At 40.4% G+C, this 23,870-nt stretch overlaps 1 protein-coding gene across 1 annotated transcript; it reads left to right on the plus strand.

Moving 5' to 3' along the window:
• The first annotated feature begins 1,136 nt into the window (after positions 1–1,136).
• On the plus strand, positions 1,137–13,453 carry LOC145401893 (zwei Ig domain protein zig-8-like). Its single transcript, XM_080274001.1, has 7 exons — positions 1,137–1,298; positions 3,215–3,217; positions 7,048–7,227; positions 10,078–10,212; positions 11,325–11,449; positions 11,902–11,978; positions 13,299–13,453. Exons 1-7 carry the CDS (start codon positions 1,137–1,139, stop codon positions 13,451–13,453), a joined length of 837 nt encoding a protein of 278 aa, XP_080130127.1.
• The last annotated feature ends 10,417 nt before the right edge of the window (positions 13,454–23,870 follow it).

Here is a 23,870-nt window from a genome sequence, read left to right on the forward strand (position 1 = left end):
GGTCAGAGCAGCATATGACAGAAGTTAAATTCTGGAATGGATTAAAGTCCTTTAGCACGATTTTTTTTTTTTTTCACTTTTCTTCATCCTGAGGGAATTTACAACACATGTGCTGCAGCTGCCTTTAATTACATTCAGTTTTGCTCTACAGTTTCTTTTTTTAACATTATGAATTTTCATGATTTTGCTCATTTAGTTTTTTGTACTCATGGTACGTGTCAGCAAGTGGGTTGGTGGAGGGTTGGTGCCCCTTCCTGTAAAACAACTAACTCAGTGTCAAATGGCCACCCTTTACGTGATTATGGTGTCTGGCAATAGATAGATAGATAGGTTCGTAAGCCAATTGTACTTTCGCCTCTTCCATCGTTTCATCATAGATATGTTGGTATTTATTATTATAAAAATTGGTAATTTTCATTTATATTAAGGTGTAAAAACTAGGGAATTATGAAGTAAGAATAATTGAGATTAAGGTGCTTGTACAGCACATGAACTAAGTTTTCAGGAAAAACAGCTTAGGGGAATTGGTACAAATATGAGTTAGTATTATTCTCATGCGTCATATGAAAACTAAAATTTATTTTCTTCCCATCGACCCCGCAGGTGACGCAGCGGAGGAGACAATACACGAGAAGACAAACGCCAATAAAAGCAGCCACCCGAAGCAGGGAGAACCAACAGTCAAATGGGAGCAGGGAGGAGGAAAACCAGGGAATGTTGAGGCAGCGCAAGGTGGGATAACAGAGACGGGCGGAGAGGGGAGGGAGGAGAGGAAAAGAGGAAGAGCAAATAAAGGAGTTGGAGCCAGAAGGAAATTGTCGAACAGTAGACAGGGAATAGAAGGAAGAAGAAGAGACTCAGAGAAAGGTGAAAGAGGCCCCGCTCCAGAAGTAAGAGGGTCTGAGGGGAAGCAAGGAAGAACAACGATCGCCAAGGCAACAGGGGGAGCTAAAAGGGTCCCTGTACGAAAAACAAGACCGGAAGGCAGACCAAAAGTACCAGGAAACGCAGACGCAGGGACGGAGGAAAGACGCCCTATACCAGAAGACGTAAGAGGACCAGAAGGAGGAGGAGGGAGAATAGAAGAGGGAGTAGGAGGAGGAGAAAGAGAAGGAGGAGAAGAGGGAGGAGGAGACATGGCCAAAGAGCTGAGACCCGAGGAGATGACATCAGTGGTAGACCTGCGACGTGTTCTTCCCGAGGCCAACCTGGACACCAACGTGACTGACGTGTTCTTCAGCGAGGGACAGGTGGCGCTCCTGCCCTGCAAGTTCCCACAGCTGTCCACGTTGCACCAGGTATGGAGATTAGCTTAAGTTAGATTAGGTTGGGTTTGTCTAGGTTAGGTTAGTTAGTTTGGGTTGTGCATGTTTACGTTAGGTTGGGTTGGATTTGTTTAATTTGGGTTGGGTTGGGTTGGGTTTGGTTAGGTTCGGTTGAGTTAGGCAGATTAAGTTAGAGTAGGTTAGGTTAGTTTAGGAAGGTTAAGTTAGGCTATTTTTCCTTCAGACTATTTAGGGCAAGTTTTGTTTGCTTAGGTTATGTTGATTAGGTTAGGTCAAGTTAGATGACGTAAAGTAAGTTTGGGTAGGTTAGGAGAGATTAGGTCAGATTAGTGTATGTTGTGTTAGGTTATACCAGGTCAGATTAGTTCAGCTTGGTTTAGGTTAGGTTAGGTGATTTATGTAAAGATCGTTCAGGTTTTGCAGGTTTAGTGAGAGTTTGGTTAGGTTAGCTTAGAGAGAGAAAATCAGTTAGATTAGGTCAGGTTCGATTTAATTTTACCTTAGGTTAGTTTAGGTATTGTTCGTTAAGATTCATTTGGTTTAGACTAGTTTAGGTAAGTTGGGTTAGGTAGAGTTAATTAGGTTGGGTTAGGTATCGGTAATGCCAGGACTGTTTCAAACAGACTAGGATTTGTCAGGCTAGTACATTTTAGATCTGATCATATTAGGCAAGAGTATCTAATAGTATTTCGATATAATATTAGATCATGTTAGGTTTGGTTAGGTGATGTCACACTGGCGTGTACTAGGTCACGTCAGGTTAGGGAAAGTTTTATCACTTCAAGATATATTGGGTTTGGTTAGGTTAGGTTAGGCAGGTATAGGAATAAATAAATAACTGTAGAAATATTGGGAGATTTGAAAATTGACATGTACACGTACAGTTGCCATATATTTCATATAACTCCAATTCATTTCCGTGTGGGCTTTGACGTAGTGATGCGTGACTTAGTCGCATTATTGTATGCTGAAAACATGAGTATTTTTTTATAGTCTGTATTACAGTAATTCCTCTGAGCGTGAGCATTGCAAGAATATGAACAATAAAGTAGCCTTATTAGTTATACACATTAGTAGGACTGGAGCAGCCAACAGTTTAATTTTTAAAGAAATTTAAAGGTAATAAAAGCCCTGCAGAGTGGAATATAAAAGTATAATCATTCTAACAGTGACTGACAGTGATTATTAGGAATTTCATATTATACTGTGAAAATAATGTAGGATTGGCAGAAGTATCTGTATGTGATATAACAGAAAATTATTATGAAACGATGACCGAGTTTATATATATACCGGTATATATATATATATATATATATATATATATATATATATATATATATATATATATATATACTAAAATATATTGGGCGTGTAATATCAGTTACTCGCTATCCTATAACGGAAATTTTACAAAGGAAAACATGTGGTATCAGAGTCGCTGTCAAGCCTCTCCACTTTGAAGTCTGTTTGGGGATGACTTGGGCGCGGCCTGTGAGCGGCTTGGGCCTTGTTTTAGCATATCGGTTTTTGCCGTGCTGGAGTCTAGTCCGACTTAAGACCCTCTAAAGCCCCAAGTTGGTCTCAAGTCTGGTTCCAGCATTGAGGCCTGAAGGAAGAAGCGCAGGAGGGAATGTTGTGGTGTAATTTGGATATTTTGTAGTTCTGTAGCTGTTACATGGAGTAGTGACGGAGTATAAGGCTGTAGCTGTGTGTCCTCTGTAAATGCTTAATTACTCACCTGTTATACTGAATGAAGTATTTAGGTCTGTCTTGTAATCTGTCAGTCTGTCAGTAGTTATATGTGTCTGTTATACCTGACTTACACTATGTAGTAACTGCACTAAGAAGAAATTGTTTTGTTCATTGAAAAGTCTTAGATTAACTCTCATCTTTTTTTTCTTTCATGTTGGCTGGGACTAACGCAGAAAGTAAGTAAATCATTAGTTTTTAAATCTCTTTTTGTACAGTCAGGAGCTAAACTACGAGTATTGTTTCACCTGTTCAGCTTTTCTTTCTTTCTTTCTGCTGGCAGTTGTACTCAAACCGAGAGAGGCAAGCAGTGTTTATTTGTCCATAGGTTCTCTTTGACAAAGGGTCGGGGAGGAAAGCGACGGACATGTCCTAACTGTGAAGATGATACAGCGGAATAGTTGGCGAACTTTTGTCTCCGTACGTATTTATGTAAGAACGACACTAATAATAATAGTAATGATAATTATGATAATAATAATAATAGTAGTAGTAGTAGTAATTGTAATTGTCTCCAACAACCATTATTTCCAACCCATCACTAAGTTATTTCCAGACCATATCCAGTCTTCCACCATTCCATTCCTATTTTTTCAGTTCCCCACTGTACCATTTCTAAGCAGATTAGTCTTCCCTGCCATACCATTTCTGAATTGTTCCAAACCATTTCCAAATCATTTCAGTCAAATGCCTGAAGATACGGTCTATTTCCAAATTATTTCAGTTCACCACTCCACGATTTCCAGCTTATACCATTTCACCTCTCCTCATTTCCAGGTGATTCCAGTTCACTGTTCCAAGTAATTTCTTCATTTTTCCTGTCCTCCACTTGAAGACTCTATTAAGCTGTTCATTTGTTGTTTATTTCATCACTAGACCACTTATTTTCCACCAGACCGTTTCCTTATCGCCAGTAGATCAATTTCAGTCCAGACCCTGACCAGTACTAAACCCTTATTGGCATTTCCATGTCAGTATCAGATTCTTTAAGGATAATTTCCGGCCCATTATCAGTCCACTTCCATCCCTTTTCCAACTACATCCTCACCAACTTCAGACTGTGTTCCGGACCAATGCCAGATCTTTTCCAGATCCTCTTCATACTATTTCCAGACCAATAACCTTTTCCAGACCCTTTCTCTACTATTTCCAGACCAATAACCTTTTCCAGACCCTTGCCATCCCCCGTCCTGGCCATCACAAGGTAATTTCCATACAGTATCCGGCAGTTCTAAGGATCAGTACCATCTCGTTTCCACACCTTTTCCAATATTTCCAGACCTTTTCCATATCACTTCGAGGCCATCAGCTGACCCTTTTTTAAGACTCCGTCACGATGAATACCGGACCAGCTCTGTCGTTTCCTGGACATCATCAGACTAATACCAGCCCATTTCCAGACCACCCAGACCACATTCATAGAAGTACCAACACCACCATACCCTTTTCAAACCTATTCCATACCGCCTCCAGTCTTTTTCCATACCACATTCAGACCTTCTCCATAGCATTTCCAGACCGTATCCAAATCATCTTTAGATCACTTTTTGTTGTTGTTGTTGTTTATATTTGCCAACATGGGAGTCAGTGCAGGCTTTTGCAGTTAGCGGAGCACTCAGAGTCTCGGGTTAACTGCTGTGTATTGCATTCATATGATTTGTATACAGAAATATTTATAGCCACGTACAACATACATACTTATACACACATACACCACAGATATATACGCACTTCCTGACCGTTTCCATACCACTTTCAGTCCATTGCCACACCAGTTCTCGACCCTTTCCAGTACTTACGGACCATTTCCACACCACTTCCACACCACCATCAGACCAGTGCCATCCCCAGCACAGCTGAGTGGCCGGCGGTGGTTCCTCGGGTGGTCTCACACAGGATCAAAGCCGCCGAGCCAACAACTCCGCCCCTCGGCTCCTCCGGAAATCTACTGGAGGCGCACAACAAACCTTTGCTGCTCCAGGTTCCGTGTGCACAGACAAACTCCCTAACCAACTAACTAACATTTGTTTTCGCATGGAGGACAATTAGGGAGGGAGAGTAACTAGGCTAACTACTTAACAGACTAACTAATTAACTACCATTTGTTTTCGCAGCCAGGACATTTAGGGAAGGGGAGTAACTAACTAGCTAACTAACTAACTAACATTTGTTTTTCCAGGGAGGCGGTTTAGGAGGGAGAGTAACAAACTAACCAGCTAACTAACTTTAGCTAATGGACGTCATATTCGTTTTAGTCGTGCTATTCCCAGATGATTTTATTCAGCTTAGGAAAATTCTCTGATTGTGAAGGGGCTGCTGAAGCCTGTATCTGACCATTCGAGACTGGGATGTCTACCCAAACCTGAATGTAATAGTCAACAGATAAGAAGAAGAAAAATGACATCCTAAGGCAGAAAGGGTTAAAATTCTGAGGCCTGCTATATCTGTGTCAGTCTTCAAGCATCGACCACGCAGTTCTGGGACGCTTTTCTTAATAACTTTGTTTGCCCGTAAATGTATAGTCACTCATCATTTTTACTTTTAGCGTACTGTAAATTAACATTCGGTCATGGTGGATTATTGTGCAGGTTTACGACATACGAATCCAGTGGTCATTTCTAGTCGTAAAGCATGGGATACACTTTGGTCTGTATTATAAGTGGCGTCGTAGGCTTCGAGACACCTTTTACTTGGCGATTTGTTCTGCACCTTACACTTCAGTACATCTTGTGTGTCACTGATGCAACGTATGTCGATACAAAAACGATGTAAGAAGCACATAGGAGACTGTTCCGGTGCAGTATGCAAAATAAATGGCTTAGGAAGAGGTGCTACGATGCCTTCTGTGCAACTTAAAATATGAGCCTTTATCCTGTCCACCATTTACAGCGTTGGATACTTGTCTTCCATACCCAACCTACCGGCCCCGAATGTCAACAGCCACTAATTCTCTGCCTCTACGATTAAACTGACGTCGGAGAAACAGCAATGCCTTCTGTTGGTTTGGGTGCACGGAGTACATGCAAATTATATACTGTATATGTATCTTAACGACCGGCATGCGCACACCTGACACGGCCGGGCGGATCTGCTGTACATATCGAAGCCATATTTTGTGGCTCCTGAAGGGCAATTGATCCGCAGGGCTGAGGTACACCACTTTGTCACCAAGAACAGATCCGCCCCCAACCAATGCATCACGGACCGGAGCGCGACAGGCCTCTGGGAAGGAAGGGTTAGAAGGGCTGGAAATTTATGTTGGGGTGATGTTGTTTCTGGATCTGTATATGTCAGCGAATACGTGAAGACGCATGAAAGGACACACTACTCTGCTCACTTTGATATCTGCTTCAAGGTGGGATCGACGTAGTGCATCCGACTTCAGCGGCCGTTTTATCAGTTGTATCAAAATATCAACAGTTCCTCGTGTATAATAACTTACACACACACACACACACACACACACACACACACACACACACACACACACACACACACACACACACACACACACACACACACACACACACACACACACACACACACACACACACACACACACACAATATCCCTTTTCACCGTTCCCTGCTACACAGTTTTCCACTCTCTTTATACCCCCATGTTCTCCCCTCTCCCACATTCCTGTAACTCACCTCACTCATACCTCTCTCTCTCTCTCTCTCTCTCTCTCTCTCTCTCTCTCTCTCTCTCCCCCAAAAGTTTTGGATCCATTCCTCTTCCCTCCCCCTGCCGTACTGGCCTCCCTCCACAAAGCCCTCCCGCCCAACGCTCACCCTCTCAACCCCCTCACCATACTCACAAATTTCCCCTTTGTATTGTCCCTTCGCATACACACCTTCCCACTGTTTTGATTTCCCAGTCTCTTCCCTCTCTCTCTTCTCTCACTCAACTCACTCCCCTCTCCACCACTCTACGACACGCACACACTTTTCCCCTGCATCCTTCCTTCTTTCTCCTCTCCACTAACCCCCGCCTCCACTTCCCACAGGCGCTGCTCCTGATGCAAGTGTCGTGGATCCGTCGGTCTGACTGGCAAATCCTGACCACGGGCGTGTTCACGTACACCTCAGACGGCCGCTTCAGTGTGCTGCACCGAGAGAGCTCCGACGACTGGACCCTGCAGATCAAGTACGTCAAACTCAAGGACAATGGAACTTACGAATGTCAGGTACGTGGGCTTCTATACAGTAAATTTAAGTGTGTGTCACCTTTAGTGTTATAAATATTTATCATGATTCACATGTTTCACACCCATCAGCTCACTGGCTTACCGGCCATGTTCGCCACCGGAATAATGGACGTTTTCCGCACTGTTTACAAAATGCGTTGCCATAGATACCACTGACCACTTCACTCACATGACTTACATTCCTTTTATTTTTTTACCCTCCAGTGTCAGACAGTTCTTTCAGCTAGTGAGAGCCTGTTCGAATTGGATGAGTCCGTTACCGCCTTCGTTAATCCGTTGAGTGTGATAGATCGTTGGTAAGCTGTATGAAACCGTCTGGAGGCAGGAAAAATCAAGTGAAACAATTCATCACAGGATTGAAAGATTTAACTCTTTTATTTTTAGGGATTTTCAGTAGCTGAATAAAACCATCTAATGTTAACCGAAATAACAGACGATTGCACAGTGACTGAGTAGGAGAGTGCATATGGGTGAGGTGTAGCGGGGGACGGGGAAGAGGAGAACAAGGATAAGATGGAGGGAGGAGAGGTCTATGAGAGTGGGTGGTGTGAGTTGGAGAGAGAGGGGAGAGGGTGACAAGGAGGTGATGTGTTTGTGGCCACCTCTCCCGGGTTTGCGGCAGCCGGCGATAGATAGATAAATGTACTTAGGCAGACTGATGACTGCCTTCCATGTCAGTCGCAGTCCTCGATGAAAACGTTAGCTTCATTCTGAGTATTGCCTCAGCCAAGGAGGTTATGTTGTATCCCGCGTTGGTTTGTTTGTCTGTATTAGCAGGATTACTCAAAACGTTATGAACGGATTTTGATGAAATTTTGTGGGAGGTGGGCTATGGGCTAAGGAAAAATTTATTAAACTTTGGGTCGAATCCGGATCCGGATCCTGAGAATCCCGCACAATATCTCTAAAAGTGTTCCATGAATTTAAATGAAATTTTGTGGAAAGGTGGGTCATGTACCAAAAAGAATTTATTAATTTTGGGGCTGATCCGGATCCTTTTCAATGGCAATGACTTTGGCGGAGGTATGCGCTCTCTGAGCGCTTTCTAGTTAGTAGCAGTAGTGTTGGTGGTGGCGGTGGTGCTGTTTGCTATTATTATTATTGTTTTTTATCATAATCATCAACATTATTTCTTGTTAACCGTAGACAATGTCATCCAACCCAACAAAGACCTCTCGTGTACATGAGGTTGTTTTTATCAGTTCAGTTTGTTTTATTTTGTTTTTCTTTGTCTTTTTATGGGGGATTATACTGTCTCCTTATAATCCTCATTTTCTTGTCATCTGTACTGTATAGCTCGTTCTCTCTTGTGCATCCTCGTTTTCGTAACTCTGTCTTTATCTACGGCTGTTCTGTCGTATTGCCTCTAGGTCTGTTATTTACAACGAATTGGCTGTTAACTTTTATCTTTTTTTTAATACTTAATACCCTTTACCTTTTCTTTAATTATCGTAAATTATTAGCGTGTTTGATGTTTTTTAAGACTTATCTCCATTTTTTTTTTTTTTTACTAATTCTTCACTGTCTTCCATATTACTATTTGCAGTATATTTATGTTGTATGCCTTAATCATTTACCATACTTATTCCTGTTTATTCATTATTTTTGTAGCGTATGTTTTCTGTTTTCCGTATTTATATTTACATTATATTTGTTACATGCTTCATATGTGTTTTTTTTATACTTAGCTTCTTTATTTATGTTTTTTTTCTTTTTATCGTCTATATTTATTTACGCTATCCTTGTTTGTTTTGACGCAGTCCATGTTTTATTTACGCTGTCCTTGTTTTATTTACACTGTCCATGTTTTATTTACGCTGTCCTTGTTTTATTTACACTCCATGTTTTATTTACGCTGTCCTTGTTTTATTTACACTGTCCATGTTTTATTTACACTGTCCATGTTTTATTTACACTCCATGTTTTATTTACGCTGTCCTTGTTTTATTTACGTTTTTTTTTACTGTCCTTGTTTTTTTTACGCTTTGTTTTATTTACGCCATCTATGTTTTTTTTACGCAATCTTTGTTTTTTATTTACCAACTTCGTACTTAAGTTTTCGTGTTTCTCATTTTCTTCATCCTGTGTACTTTACTTTTTAATCTTTTTTCCATTATTTAATTATTATCATTTTGCATTATTTTTTCCTTGTCTTCCTTATGCAACATTTTTATCATCTTTATTCAGTATTTTCCCATATAGCTTTTACTCTAATGACCTGATTGATTATTTTACTTTTTACATTATCCTCTTAATTCATGATTTTTCCTTAATTCTCTTAATTAGATCCAGAAACACTTTTTTTTTTCCCATATTATTTACTTTGTGTATTTTTTCCTCTCCCCTGTTTTCACTGTTTTGCATTTATTATTTCTGTCTATTAATATGTGTGTTTGTTGTCCTTTTTTTGTTTTTTATTATTTTTTCTACTGTTTTTTTGCATTGTCATCTGTATTATTTTTTACTCCAGAAGTGCCCTGAGATTTTGGCCATTTGGAGAGAATATGGAGAGAGAGAGACTGACTACGAGAGTGTATGTGTGTGAGGTGGTGGGGGAGAAAGGGAGAGGGAGACCGAGGATGAGGTAGGGGGATGGTTCAAAGAGTTATATGAATAAAAGTTGGTGCGATACGGAGGGAGGGCAGCCTAATAGCGGAGGAGAGGGTGATATGGAGATTTGTTCGCGGCCACACCCTCTTGGATTAAGAAGGACGCGATAGATAGAAGGATAAATTGTTAGAGATAGGCAGACAGATAGACTGATGAATAGATAGACAAATAGATTGAACAGACTGATTATTATATTTTTCTTCAATCTCCCCTTTTCAGATGTACACAGGTACGGGCGTGCTCTCCCAGTTCGTAAACCTGCACGTGACAACACCACGAGCTGCCATACTCGGCCCACGCGCCCTGCACGTGCAGGAGGGAGACACCATCACACTCATATGCGTCATTCAGCAGGTGAGTGGGTGGTAGGTAGAGGTAGAGGTTGGTAGGCTGAGAGTTAGTTAGTCAGGTAGAGAGGGAGTTAAGTGGGTAGAGAAGGAGGTAGGCAAGTAGGTAGGCAGGTGGAGAGGTAGGCAGGGAGGCAGATACGTAAGTAAGGAGGAGGTGGAGTTGATGGAACAGTGGACTGGTATCCGAAAGGATGTGATATCAATCCCGGGTTGGGGCAGGGAACAGTCTGAGAATTTTGATTTCGGTGAAAAAGCCTTTACTGACAATACTCAAGACCTACCACCGTATCACAAAAAAAAAATCTCACTAACGCCATCACCAGTTATGAATAAGACTGCCCTGGCATTGTGGAAGGTGAATACTAGTACCAAGAAGGTCACATGCAAAGATGTGTAACATGTAGGAGGACTCATGGGCCTTAGAGAATGGACTGTATAGTCTATGCTTGGAGTTGGAAAAATTGCTTTCACCTGCTTCGTGCAACAAGTGAAAAGCAGGAAGAATGCTAGATAATGAGTCAGGCATGTAGGAAAAACGGAAGGGAGGTAGGTAGGGACGTAGATAGGTAGGAAAGAAGGTAAATAGACAGGCAGATAGGTAGAGACGGAAAGACAGGTTGGAAAACAGTTATTTTAAACAAACAGTGAAAGGATGAAAAAACAGGCGGGGATGCATGCAGAGAAGAGTAGTGTATCGTGGGAGGAGAGGAAAATTATGTGGTAGGACGGAGGTGCCCAGAGATACGTGAATTATTTTCTCTTCGACGTCGAGATCAGGTTTAGACAGATGTGGCCGTCTTTAATTGCAGGATCGTTGGCCATTCGTGCTCTGGTACCACATGTAATAAGTGGTTAAAGAAATAAATTAATAACCTTTGTTCCCTCTTCCTCCTCCTACTGTTCTAGGCAGATTTGAATTGTCCGAGGTTAGTTTTTGAGATATATTGTCGGGCTTAATTTCATGTTTGTCCGCCATTCCTGTGCTGGTACCATGAACAGCAGATGGTGGGAGAACGAGGGAGAATGGTGCGTCTTGGATGGAGGAATAAAATGATCGAGAATACGGCGGAAGATTTTCCGAAATTATTTCTGATTACAGGTGTGATTTTCTTTCAGGGTCGTCCTCCATTCGTGTTCTGGTACCACGGGCAGCAGATGGTGAACTACGACACGCGGCTCAAGGTGGAGACTCACGTGGAGGGGATTCGAACCCACTCCCGCCTCACCATCAGCCACGCCAAGTGAGTTGGTACACAGTGAACCCCTTCCCTTTACGTCATCTTACGGAAAGATTCAATGGATATTGTATCTAACCTCTCATCAGCACAAGAAGGCTCCATTAAGTCAGAATAGAATTATCCCTCGATAGCTTGATTACAGTTATATATAGAATGTTTCTGTGACGGGGTCCAGCCGCCCTCTTTAAGTAAATTTCTCGTCACTCGAGTGACTTTGACCTTTCGCAGTGGCCTTCATATTCAGACTTAACATAGATACAGTCAGTAGCTACCAGCCTTTGAAAAAGTATGTTTCTGGGTCAAAACCTTCAGAAGTAAAGGGCTCGAACAGGTGAACATACAAACACTCGACAGTCAGACAAACTGACAAACGCGACCAGAGACAAAACCAATTGTGAGCGCCATAAAAAGACATGGTATTACTGAAGGCGTTAGCTGTATCTTTACTTCCACAGAACTTGGGATACCGGGAACTACTCCTGCATCCCGCCAAACGTTGAGCCCTCCTTTGTCCTCGTCCACGTCAATGAAGGTGAGTCATCAGTTCCACATTACCCAAATCACATGCAGTTTTCGCTTAATTTGTAAGCACCTTAATGTGTGGACAAAAAGGTACATCCTGGCATGAAGGCGGTGATTATATTTCTCCCTGAACGTTTCATCCCCCACCCCCCGGGACATTTTCCTCCCTGACAAATCCCCTCCAACTTAACCCACCTGCATAAATTCCTCCTCCCCCCACATATTCCCCCCATAGATTTACCTACCCCAACCAGACATAACCCTCATCACACTGAGATTAAAATTGAAATCATGTGGGACGGGATAAAAACAGGAAGAGGGGCATCCCGTATCGTAAGGCCACAGTCTAAGCACTCCCTACCTCTGTGGCAACTGCAGAGTGTCTGAAACTACGGAATGAAATGCCCAGAACGTGGCCTAGTAAAATGGGTTGTTCTTACTTCTTTTACCCAGACGTACACGATCTGTCAGTTTTCACAGTGTATGTCTGATTCTGACCTCAGTGTGTTGAAGTCCATATCCTCGTATGCTTTCGGAGATCCCTGCACCTCCTGATGAAGTTTAGTTCTGTATATGATTTGTTACCATTTTTGTGTAGCAAAAGGAAGGACGCTGGTGAGAGCCAAGAGGTACTTGCAAAGGTAAGCAGGCTTTCAGTTCAGGTGTGCATGTTGAATTATCAGGAGAAAATGAGACGGAATGGCTTTGTGTGAGAGATGCGGGAGAAAGCTGGAAGAAGAATACAGTTGTTCAGGGATGCTGCGTTTGAAATTGATAAGGACATGTGTATTTTGAGGCGGATGCCTGGGGACAAGTAAAAGTGTAGTGAATGGTGGGATAGGGTCAGAGACTTCGTTAACATACTTAGGCTTCTGTGACTCACTGTCAGTTCAATAAAGTCACTTGTCTTTAGCTGAAACAAGAAACCATATTATCATTCAGGCATCTGTGATTCATTTCCAGCTAAGCAAAATCATGTGTCTGGTCAGAGGCAAATTTATAATTTTACGTCCTGTATGTGAAAAAACTGAAAACATTTGTCTGTTCAGTTGGTCCTAAGTATCCTAAAACAGATAGGAGTAGTGTTTAAAATCTGTGCAACTGGCTGGAAATAGGTGGAACAGCCTTAAAATCCACACATGCAACCTTCTACCGGTAAATAGATGTTATTGTTGTACTGATATTTTTGTGCTGAATAGATAATATGGGGGTAACAAGTATGAGGCACAGATGTAATGACACTGAAACGGTTAATCAAGCAAATTTTAACTCCTTCAGTTGAAACACGAAGAGGAAATTAACATAATCTCTCAATTTCTCTCCAATACAGCTGGTGATGACGCAGTAGCAGCCGTGCAGAGGCCACCCTCAAGCAGCTCTGCCGCTTCCTCCTCCCTTCAGCCCCTCTCCTCCTCATCCATTGTCGGTGTGTTGTTGGCTGCTCTCCTGTGTCCTGTCCTGGCCTGCCGCAGCCCCGTCAGATGATACGCTGGCTGTCGAGGAAGGGTGTAGAAATACTGTTATGACTTCCCTCAGTTTCGGTTGAGGGATCAGAAATTACGTAAATCGACAAGTGAGGAAAGACTCGAAACCTTGATAAATTATTAGTTGGGGTGCTTTCCAAAAACGCTTAAGTTGAAACAGCTAGAAAGACTCAAGCTTTAATATAAGTGTGGATAACAAAGTTGACAACTTCACAACTTTAATAGATGTTACTGATATAGACTCAAAGGCAAATATGAAGATAAGCAGAAACCTCCTCAGTTTAGGTTGGTGTGGCATAAGCTTGGAACTTGAATCGATAATTCAAACAGACTCAGACTTGAATTACAAGAACTAGCTCATGCATTTACTTATATGTATCTGCCTGGGCTACGTGCTCACTAAAAAGTTAAGTAAAGAATCAAAACTCGCTTCTTAAAATGATAACTGAAACAGACTGAAGCTTTAACTTGAAATTTTTGTAGAATAACTTCAAAGTTACAAATAGACTGAAACCTAAATACAAGGAGATAAGGTGAAATTTTCTCAGTTAGGTTTTATGGTCGTAAACTTAACACAAATCGACAATGAAGATTCAAGCTTCACTGTAATATAAGCGTAAAATCACTGAAATAAGTGAGACAGACTCTTCCTCCTTCGTCAGTGTGATTATAGCAGCTTTTGTATGCTCTCCGGCCTCCTGTGGCCCTGTCATACGATACGCGGGCCTTACAAGAAGGATGTGATAATGCTTGAACAGCCTCCTCTCCCTCAGTTTTGGGTGCGGAAAAAAAAAATCAGCTTGAATAAAAAGCGAAAAAGATGCAGAGCCACAATACAAAACACTTGGGTGCATCTCAAAAACCCTCGTATCGAAGCAACGGAAAAAGATTGTAGTTTAAACAGAAAAGTGTAGATATGAGACACCTCACAACTTCTGAAATTAGATAGAAATAGCTGATATACACTCAGATTTAAATAGAATGAGACGTTAAACCCCCAATTTAAGTGCAGTCAGAAACTAGTAACTTGAATCGAGTCCTAAAAAAAATCAGCTTTTAACAGAAATTGGTGTAAAGTAACTTACACTCAAACTTGAACAGAAGTTATTGAAGCCTCTTCAGTTTAGCTTTTGGTGTCAGATACTTGTTGCATGAAGTGACAGTTGAAAGACTCAAGCTTTAATTGTAGTTATGGATGGAAAGTTCTCAGCAGTATTTAAGAACTGAATATAAACAGTAAGCTTGATTCATTTTAAGTTGAGTGTTGACGCTCGGTTTGAATCGGAACAACAAAAGACTAATAATATTAGTGTAAATCAAAAGTTCAGCTTAGGTAGATACAACAGGAAGAGATTCAGATGTTTTATTTTCCTTTATGTAAAGTTGCTTGAAGAAGTTACCTGTTTTAAACATAAAGATGGATTTTTAAAAATCAACTATTGGAGGAATAACTGAAACAGACTCAATCTTGATGATAAAAAGACGAGCAGAATCAGTTTAACATTTAAAAGTCGAATATAAAATGAATTTCACTCATTCAAGAATATTAAAAGAATAAGCTGAAACCTCGAATTAAAGCTGATCATCAGCAACTCGCAACTTCAGTCGAAAACTATAATAGACTCTAACCTAAGTAAAATACCCAAGTTTAGATAAACTCCATAATCAGTCAGGTATTGTAGGAAAATCAAGCTTTAAACATGAAAATATGTGTGAAGCGAGAGCTCACAACTTGGATATATGTAACTGAAATTCTCTTAACTTTGACAAAACAGAATAATAGTAATAAATCTAGGCAAGGGGTGGCGAACTTTTAACTTGAAATAGAAACTGAATTAGAGCACACTTTTTTTTTTTTTATAGCTTTGGGTGCCTTCCAAAAATGCATAATGAAAAAAATAAGTAAATAAATAAACTATGGGCCTAAAACAAAATCAGAAAAAATATCAACAAAATACACAGCCTGAAATATGAGAAACTTTGAACCCCAAATTTTAAATTGAGGATCAGAAGCCCAAACTTAAGGCCAAAATAACTGAATTAGACGAACCAACAAAAGTTTGCAGGAACTTTCCAAGAACTCACAACTTAAATCGAAAAATAAGGAAACCGACTCCAACTGCAGTATACAGAAAGTTGGGAATAAAACACTCGCACATTTGCCCCTGCCCAACGAAAACAACAAATTAATTATCTTGCTACCACCAGACGATGTGTTTAGCATAGAAGAGGCATTTCTAACTAAACGGATTCCTTACAGCATTCATTTTCTTTTTCAGTACGCGATATCTTTCCTAACATTTTTTAAAAATATATAAAAGCGTCCACGGGCTAAATGGCTTAAGATGAAACTAGTGAAGTAATTTATCACACATTCAAACTTTTAGTAATTGGTGGTACTTCTCAAGAACTGGACAGTGTGGGTAGGAAGAAAACAGGGAATAGCTTCAGTATTTTTTCTCGTTATAAAAATAAACAGCAAATCAGTATAAATGAAAATACATAGAGTTAAACCCTACCATTTGCTTCCCTCCTATCCATTCTGTCCATCTGTCTCAGTTTTCATAGTCTCAGCTTTCGTCGAAGTAGCAGGAATACAAGTATGATAAAATAACATGAAGGCTCTCGAGTTTGGTAGGGAAGCTCTAAAACCCCACAAGTGAAGTAATTATACTAGAGAGAGAGAGAGAGAGAGTAGTAAATTTAAGGCAGACAATAAACATAAGTATCAATGTAACTGGGGGACGTTTGAAAGAGAGAGAGAGGGGCAGGGGTTATACATAAAATTAGCATTATAAGTCTGGGAGGAAAAACAACTCATATTGGGAAAGGACAACTTTAAACTGTCCAGTACGAGACTTTAATATGACACGTCTGAAGTTAGCAAAAACAAACTCAAGACCTCATCGTTCTGAAGAGATTAGGGAATTTTTGACATATTCCTGTACTGAATGAAATCGTTTTGAAATAGTAACAAAATAAAGACAAATAAACCGCCGTACTCTGAAGGGTGATGCAGATTGTAACTCCGATATCAAAGACTTTCCCAATTTGAAAAGAATAGTCTGGAAATAGCAAGAGCAAATTCTGAAATGACGCCATGGTAGTGAAGAGTGAAATATGATTGTGTCTGACCATGTGTGCAGGAAAGGACATCTTAAACTGAAAAAATCCGTCTGGGAGTAACAGTAGCCTCTGGCAGTTGAATCGGTATCGCATGCGTCTGCCAGTTCTGGGCTCTGTTTAATCCCACCGGGGGGCAAACATTTAAGAAGGTGCAGTATTGATGTCCTTTTATGTGTCATCACATAGTAATGCACAGACGAATATGCAGAATGTCTCACTCACAAACACAGCCACTCCAAAACATTTTCCTCATGCCCTGTACACCCTGCACTCCAATAGTCACCCATGCGTGAATATTATTGGGTAGGGGCGGGTTACTTCTATAACGAAGTGGTGCTCCTCGGCTGTCTGGTTCAGTTGCCACGTAGGACATACAAATGGCATTAAAAATTATATGTAACCTTTTCTGTACGAGACCTTTCTAGGCTGAATAAAATGGTCAGGAGGCAGTAAGGATAAGCTTTTTTACAGTTTCCGATTTAAATCTACTCCTGCTAAATTCAGGCAATTATATTTTGCTTTGAAGTAACTATTCAAACTGGTTGGCTTAAATGCAGTCCTCATTAACCCGTCCAGTACAGGAGATCCTTCATAAGTTGAATAAAATCAGTACGATGGCGCCTCTTTCATTTATTCTTGCCACCGCCAGATGATTTGATAAGCTTTGGGAAGAACCTTATACTCATGTCCTATTTCGATCTCACTGTGAAGAGACCCTTAATTGGAACTCTTAGTGATGAGCAGTGTTTTACAGGTTTATTTTAGCTATCCGACACATTTCTGAGTTGATAAAAGCGTTACCCAGTTATATCGCTCTTGGAGCAACATACAGCTAATACTGGGGGGAGAATGGGCGTATTATTATTATTATTATTTTTATTATTATTATTATTGTTGTATGGACAGTCATATATTCCAGTCGCTCTTTAATTTTGCCCCCGGCTAAAGGAAAGTCGTAATAGAAAATTATTACCGAATGAAGACCTGTTCTCCGGTGTTCGGGCAGTAACTCGAGGCTTCACTACACTACACGACGAACTTCTCGCGATCACACTTACCTCTATAGTCAAGAGATGCTTCGAAGCACTGCCAGCAAGTATCGGTTCGGTGTGAAGACATGACTAAGACTTCATTTTGGTATGGACTGCTGGGATACTAGGCGAGAAACTTTACTCCACTGGTGCTCGGTACCTCTATTGTATTGAAACTGTGAACCCGTACGAAGAATTAATATCTTAACCGTAATTGCTGTGTGTACTGTACCTCCCTTACAACTGTGGCTCCTGCACTTACGAAATATGTATTAGGTTGTGCTGTGATGTGCTCTGAGAAGGTGTAGATGAGTAATAAGAGTCTGTTAACCCTCTGACTACTACGATTTGTCGGCAAAACGATATCAACGTGGTGTTAACCTAAACTGTAACTAGGTGAGTCCATGGCAATGAATGTGTTAATGACGAAATATGGTGCTCATTATATTTTATGTACAGTGCGTCACTCCTAACAGGCCGCCTGGCTTTAGGCATGACATTTATCTCAGCCCTTGTAAACCAAATAAACATTCATCAGACTATGAACGCCTTTGAAGTTCCAATAAAAATAAAGTACATGTGGGGAAAATTATATATATGTACTTTTTTGCCCCATCAATCTCGTAGGGACCCAGGGTAAAGGCAGCCTACTTGGTCCCGCCGACATTTAAGGCGTGGGTGACCAGCTTCACTCACCCCTTAGTGACGTTACGTAAGTATTGTCACATTCATCCTTCGGATATGTTTGTGTGTGTGTGTGTGTGTGTGTGTGTGTGTGTGTGAAAGTTATGAAGATATGGTCCAGACTTTTTTTTTTTTGGGGGGGGGGGTATTTGATGACGATGGGCTATGAAAACAATATTCAAACTTGACCAAAAATAGAGACCAGAACACATGCAAAAAAATAACGATTTTAAAGCTGAGTAACTTTTAGGGAAGGTTTACAGGCCCATATTTCAAGTATGGTGTTACCAAAGAGTGCTTGAATACTAATCGTGAAGACGGGCAAACTAAATCATCACCCTCGTTTGCCTGGGATATCCAACCAGCTTAACCATTCGAAGCCGGTGACATAACTTTAGTTTTTTTCTTACTGCTATCGGAACGATTTTAAGAAACTCAAGGAAGACTCCTTGTTGTTTGAAAAGTCTCTCCAGAGCTAATGAAAACGTTAGGTAGTTAAGGGTTTTAAAAATGTCATGGGACATACACACCAACCTCCCAATTACACGTCATCTTCTCCATTACGCATCATCGTCCCCCATTACATACACACACACCCCATTACACAGACACCACCCTCCTCCATTACATACCACCCGCTCCCATTACACACCGCCCTCCCCCATATTATGCCCCACCATCTTGTCCTGGGAGGCCAGTAGTGCACTGGTTAACACATTCAGTTAGTCATTGAAAGATCACAATTTCGAGTCTTCGGCTGATGAGACTGACAAACTCAGGATCCCCCTTTGCTCACTTCTCCCATTAATACAGCTGGGGACCTGGATATAAAATCGAATATAGTGTGTTGTATTCTAGGGGAAGATAAGGATTTAGCATAATCTGCCTGAATGACTCATGTGCAGTTGATAAGCATTAATCCTAAGCTTTCTTCTTCCTCCTCATCCTTGCATCTGAGTCTTGATCCATCTTTTCTTCCAGCCACCTCGCTCTTAAACTCCTTCACTGTCATGACGTTATGTTTATTTTGGTCTTTCCTCCGCCTGACAGTGTTACGATATTATTCTGTGTAAGAAGGATCATTAGTACTTTATGTCGAAGTTCCTGTAATAGGGGCTGCATCTGACCCCTATATTTCTAAACTCAAGGCTATATCTACTCTCTCTGAAGGATATATTAAGTCCCTCTATATTTCTAGATGTTAATGAAAGCTGTATCTAATTCTTCTATTTCTAAGCCTTTTCTGGGTTGATTAAATCGTCTGACAGTACTAGAGATTAGAGACATCCTCGCAATGAAGGGGTTAAATGTCACCCACTCTTATATAGTGTCATACCACCGCAAAATCTCACTTCTTCTTCCATATCCACATCCGTTTCTTCATTCACTTCCATATCCACACCCGTTTCTACATTCACTTCCATATCCACATCCAATTCCACCCCTACATCCTCATCATCCACATCGAAATCCTTCTTCCACATCCACACCCACACCCACAATCACTTTCACATCCACTTCCATATTCACATACCCATCCATTTCCACATTTATATCCACATAAACATCCAGTTCTACTTTTGCACACATACATCTGCTTATACTTCCACATGCACATCCACCTCCATATCCACTTCCACTGCCGCTTCTACATCCACACCCACATCTATTTTTACGTCCACATCCACTTCTACTTCCACACTCACATCAACATGGATATTTGACACGAGAAATGAATGCGAAGCGTGAGGTATGAAAGTCTGACATGAGAAGAGAATGTGTGCGAAAGGAAGGCATAGGCATTTTATTTGAAAAGTAAATATCTGAGAAAGGGAGGTACAGAAGTCAGGTATGAAAGTCAAATATTTGAGGAAGCGACGAAAGGATATTTTGTTAGAAAAATGAATGTGTGAGAAGAGAAGGGAAGTGAAAAAGTTTGATATGAGAGGCGAATGTGTGAGAAAATGATGTTTGGACATGGGGTCAGAAAAATAAGGAAAAAAGTTCGTTGCCATGCCTACGAGTCTGTTGATTCGAGTGATGATGTTGCTCTGTCTGCACTTTTATTTTGTTTTTCTTTCATTTTTTGCTTTTTTTTTTTTTTTCAATAATCAGCTGCGCACAGAACTGCTGAGCTCTCGATCTGGCATTCAGCTTTCACTTTCCCTCTCATTCATTGTCTACTTCGGTTTGTTCTCATTCAGTCACCTTTATTCACTCTTACTTAACCTTTTGCATTATCTTGTTCCCTCCCTCTTTCTCATATTCTTTTCCTGTCACTACCTTCCATTTTATCCCTTTTCCCTCTCCGTTCTCATCCTCACACTCACATTTCTTCCCATCCTACTTTGTTTTCTCAGTCACTTTCATTCATTTTTGCTTCCCCTTCCGGATATCCGTTTTCTTCCTGCTTATTTCATTTTTACGGGTATCTTCCACTCTCTCTCACTTCTCTCCTTCTCTCTATTCCTTCTCCACTCTCACATTCCCTCCCTTCCTTCTTTGTTTACTTCCATCCAATCAGTTTGTCGCTTTTATTTATCCCCTGAGTGCATGTTGCATTTTGATTTATTCTATCTCCATGTATTTCCAGTCTCTTCGTCCTCCCTCTCCCTTCACATTGTTCTGTTCACTTTCCTTTCTTCCATCTTTGGTCATTCACTTTCTCTAAATCTCACTCTCCTTCAGTGTATCTCTTTTCTTCTTTCTTCCCCATTTTTTTCAATCTTTGCCAGTTTCTAATCCTTCCTTCTCCAAATCATGCATTTTCACTCTCAGTTTCCCTCCTCTTTCAGCCTCTCTCTCACCTTTAGCTCCCCTTCATCTACTTCTGCACTGATTCTCGAGTCTTCTAGTCTCTCTCTCTTCTCTCCTCCCTTTGACCTTTCCTTACTTCTTACTGTGTTTCATTCACACATGCACTTCTTCTGCATATCGATCTTAATACTCTTCCTTAATTTTTAGTCTTCCTTCTCCCTCCCGCTTCATTCTCCTCCTCTTACTCACTTTCTCTCCATTCCTTCTTTGCATAATCAGCGTCACCCACTTTCAAATCATTTTCTCGTACCAACTCGTATCTGCTGTTTTTTCCTTTTTTTTTTCTCTCTCAATCACGGATCTGCGTGGATTTTCTAGTCTCTTTATACTAGTTTTCCTTCTTTAATCTCAGTCTCCTTTCCCTCTTCCTATTTTGTTGAGTCATTTCCAGTCACTTTCATTCTCTCTCTCTCTCTCTCTCTCTCTCTCTCTCTCTCTCTCTCTCTCTCTCTCTCTCTCTCTCTCTCTCTCTCTCTCTTTCATTCTTCCTTTGCCTCATTTTCCTCTCCTTTGACCTTCATTTTTTTTCTTACCTCCTCTTCATCTTCCTCCTCCCACATTCCGCTCAGGCGTCTTGTTGCTCCAATCTTTGCGCTTGGTTCACCTCCACTCTCTCTCTCTCTCTCTCTCTCTCTCTCTCTCTCTCTCTCTCTCTCTCTCTCTTAACATATTCTACATTTTACTCACACAATGAAGAAAGATCTTATTGTCTTAACAATTCTTCCAAGAATTCATTTTCTTATCCATGTCCAAACATTTTGTCATGCACTCCGTTCTTTGCCGTACCCTGTCGTCCTAGAAACGCCCTTGTCACCGAGTTACTGATTTATTTACTCGCTGACTGTCTTAACGATGGGCAGATCTGCAGTCCCTGTTGAACCTCGGGGAGAGTTACAGAGGCGTTCCTAGGAGCCCTCAAGATTATCACCAGTTACTTATATTCCAAAGATTTAAAGCTGATTTTTGTGTATGAAGACTTGAGGAATCTTTTTTTTATATATATATATATGTATACACGAATTTCATGCTGGAAAAACAATAAGCTTAAACTATTTTAAGTTTTATTTTTTTGGGGGGAGGGACTTTTTAGGACAACTGACCCAAGGGTCAGGCAGCACAAAGCTTGGCTGCCGTGATATTCTTGTTATGCACAATCATTTTCGTTGAAAATGTATAACTCTCAGCCCGACGACGTAATTTTTATTATCCTTTATATTATTGCTGCTGATGAACGATTTTGTTGACATTGGCAGAATACCTTTGTTTTAAAGATGTAATGGGGGCTGTAACCAACACCTTTAGAATACACTGAGTGTAATTATCCGGAGCGAGCGGGTATAAAAATGTAAAATAGCTTCGTCCTCAGGGTGAAGCCTTTAATATCACCCATACAGTTCTCGGTATCAGCAGTTAATCTTTTATGGTGACTTCGCTTTTACACACACACACACACACACACACACACACACAACTTTTACCTACTGTATTCACTCCTATTACTATCAGAATCTTTCCTCTCTCTCTCTCTCTCTCTCTCTCTCTCTCTCTCTCTCTCTCAGCATTGCCTTTCCAGTATTCCTGCAGGTTCAGTCTTTCGCCATGTCCTTCCAGCCTCTGAAAATATCCACGATCCCACCAATATTTTTTTTTTTTGTCCTCGGTACATTCCCAGCTCTCCCCAAACATTTTTTTTTTTATCTAAGTTATTTTTTGCTTTCTTTTTGTATTATGATTTTACTTTTGCTTACCAAATATATATGTAGTGTTTTTTCACTCTCTTTGTTCTGAGTCGTTCCCACACACTTTTTTCCTTCCGTGTTTTGTTTATAATGTTTTCCCTTAATAACTTTTTTCATCTATGGTTTTCTTTTATTTATTTACCGATTAATTCCTGTATTTGTTTTTTTCCTTGTCGAGCTCAAACCTTGCTTTCCTTCTATGTCGTTGTTTTTTTGGGGTTGGGGGGGTTGTTGATTGATATTCTTAGCTGCTTATTCATTTGTTTGTTTTCCTTGTTTGTGTCTTATCTCCCTCAAAAAAATTTCTGCCAAGTTGATTTTATATACTTTCCAATATTTTTTTCTTTATTTATGTTTTTTTATATTTTTATGTATATATAAATCAGTATAAATTGTTTTCCTCTTCGTTCTCAGTCGTCCTCTGGCAATATTTTCTTAGTCTTTTTTTTATATTTTCTTGTATTTGTTTACCTACTTGCATCATTTATTTGTTATTGTTTTTATTGTATTTATTTTCCTTGTTCCTTTCCTTCCTTTAGACTGGATTTTCTTGATTTTTCTTCGTTTATTTACCTGTTTGTGTGTTTAAGTGTCTTGCTTTTTTCTTTTTATTTATTTTTTACTTATTCATTTATACATTCACCTTTTTTTTAAGCCTCCATGCAGTCTTGGGTCCTATTATTCACCCTGTTTTTCATGCCTTGCTGCCTCCACACCGTTTCATGCATAGACCTCTCGAACCGGAGGGTAAGAATTAGCCTTCATTCATTCGTGCCTTCATTCATTTATACATTCATTCATGCATTCATTCATTCATTCATTCTTTCATACAATCATTAGCTCATTTCCTCATTCATTCATTCATTTATCATGCATACATTTATTCACTCATTCATTCATTCATTCATACGCATAATTTATTCACGTATTCATTATTCATGCACTCATTCACATCTACTTTTATTCATTCATTGCCAGTCATTCATGCACGTTGATTCATACATTCATACCCTAGCAAGGA

The sequence above is a fragment of the Coenobita brevimanus genome, chromosome 57 (assembly GCF_032717465.1).
Source record: "Coenobita brevimanus isolate Jiangsu-jjx chromosome 57, ASM3271746v2, whole genome shotgun sequence".
NCBI lineage: Eukaryota > Metazoa > Arthropoda > Malacostraca > Decapoda > Coenobitidae > Coenobita > Coenobita brevimanus.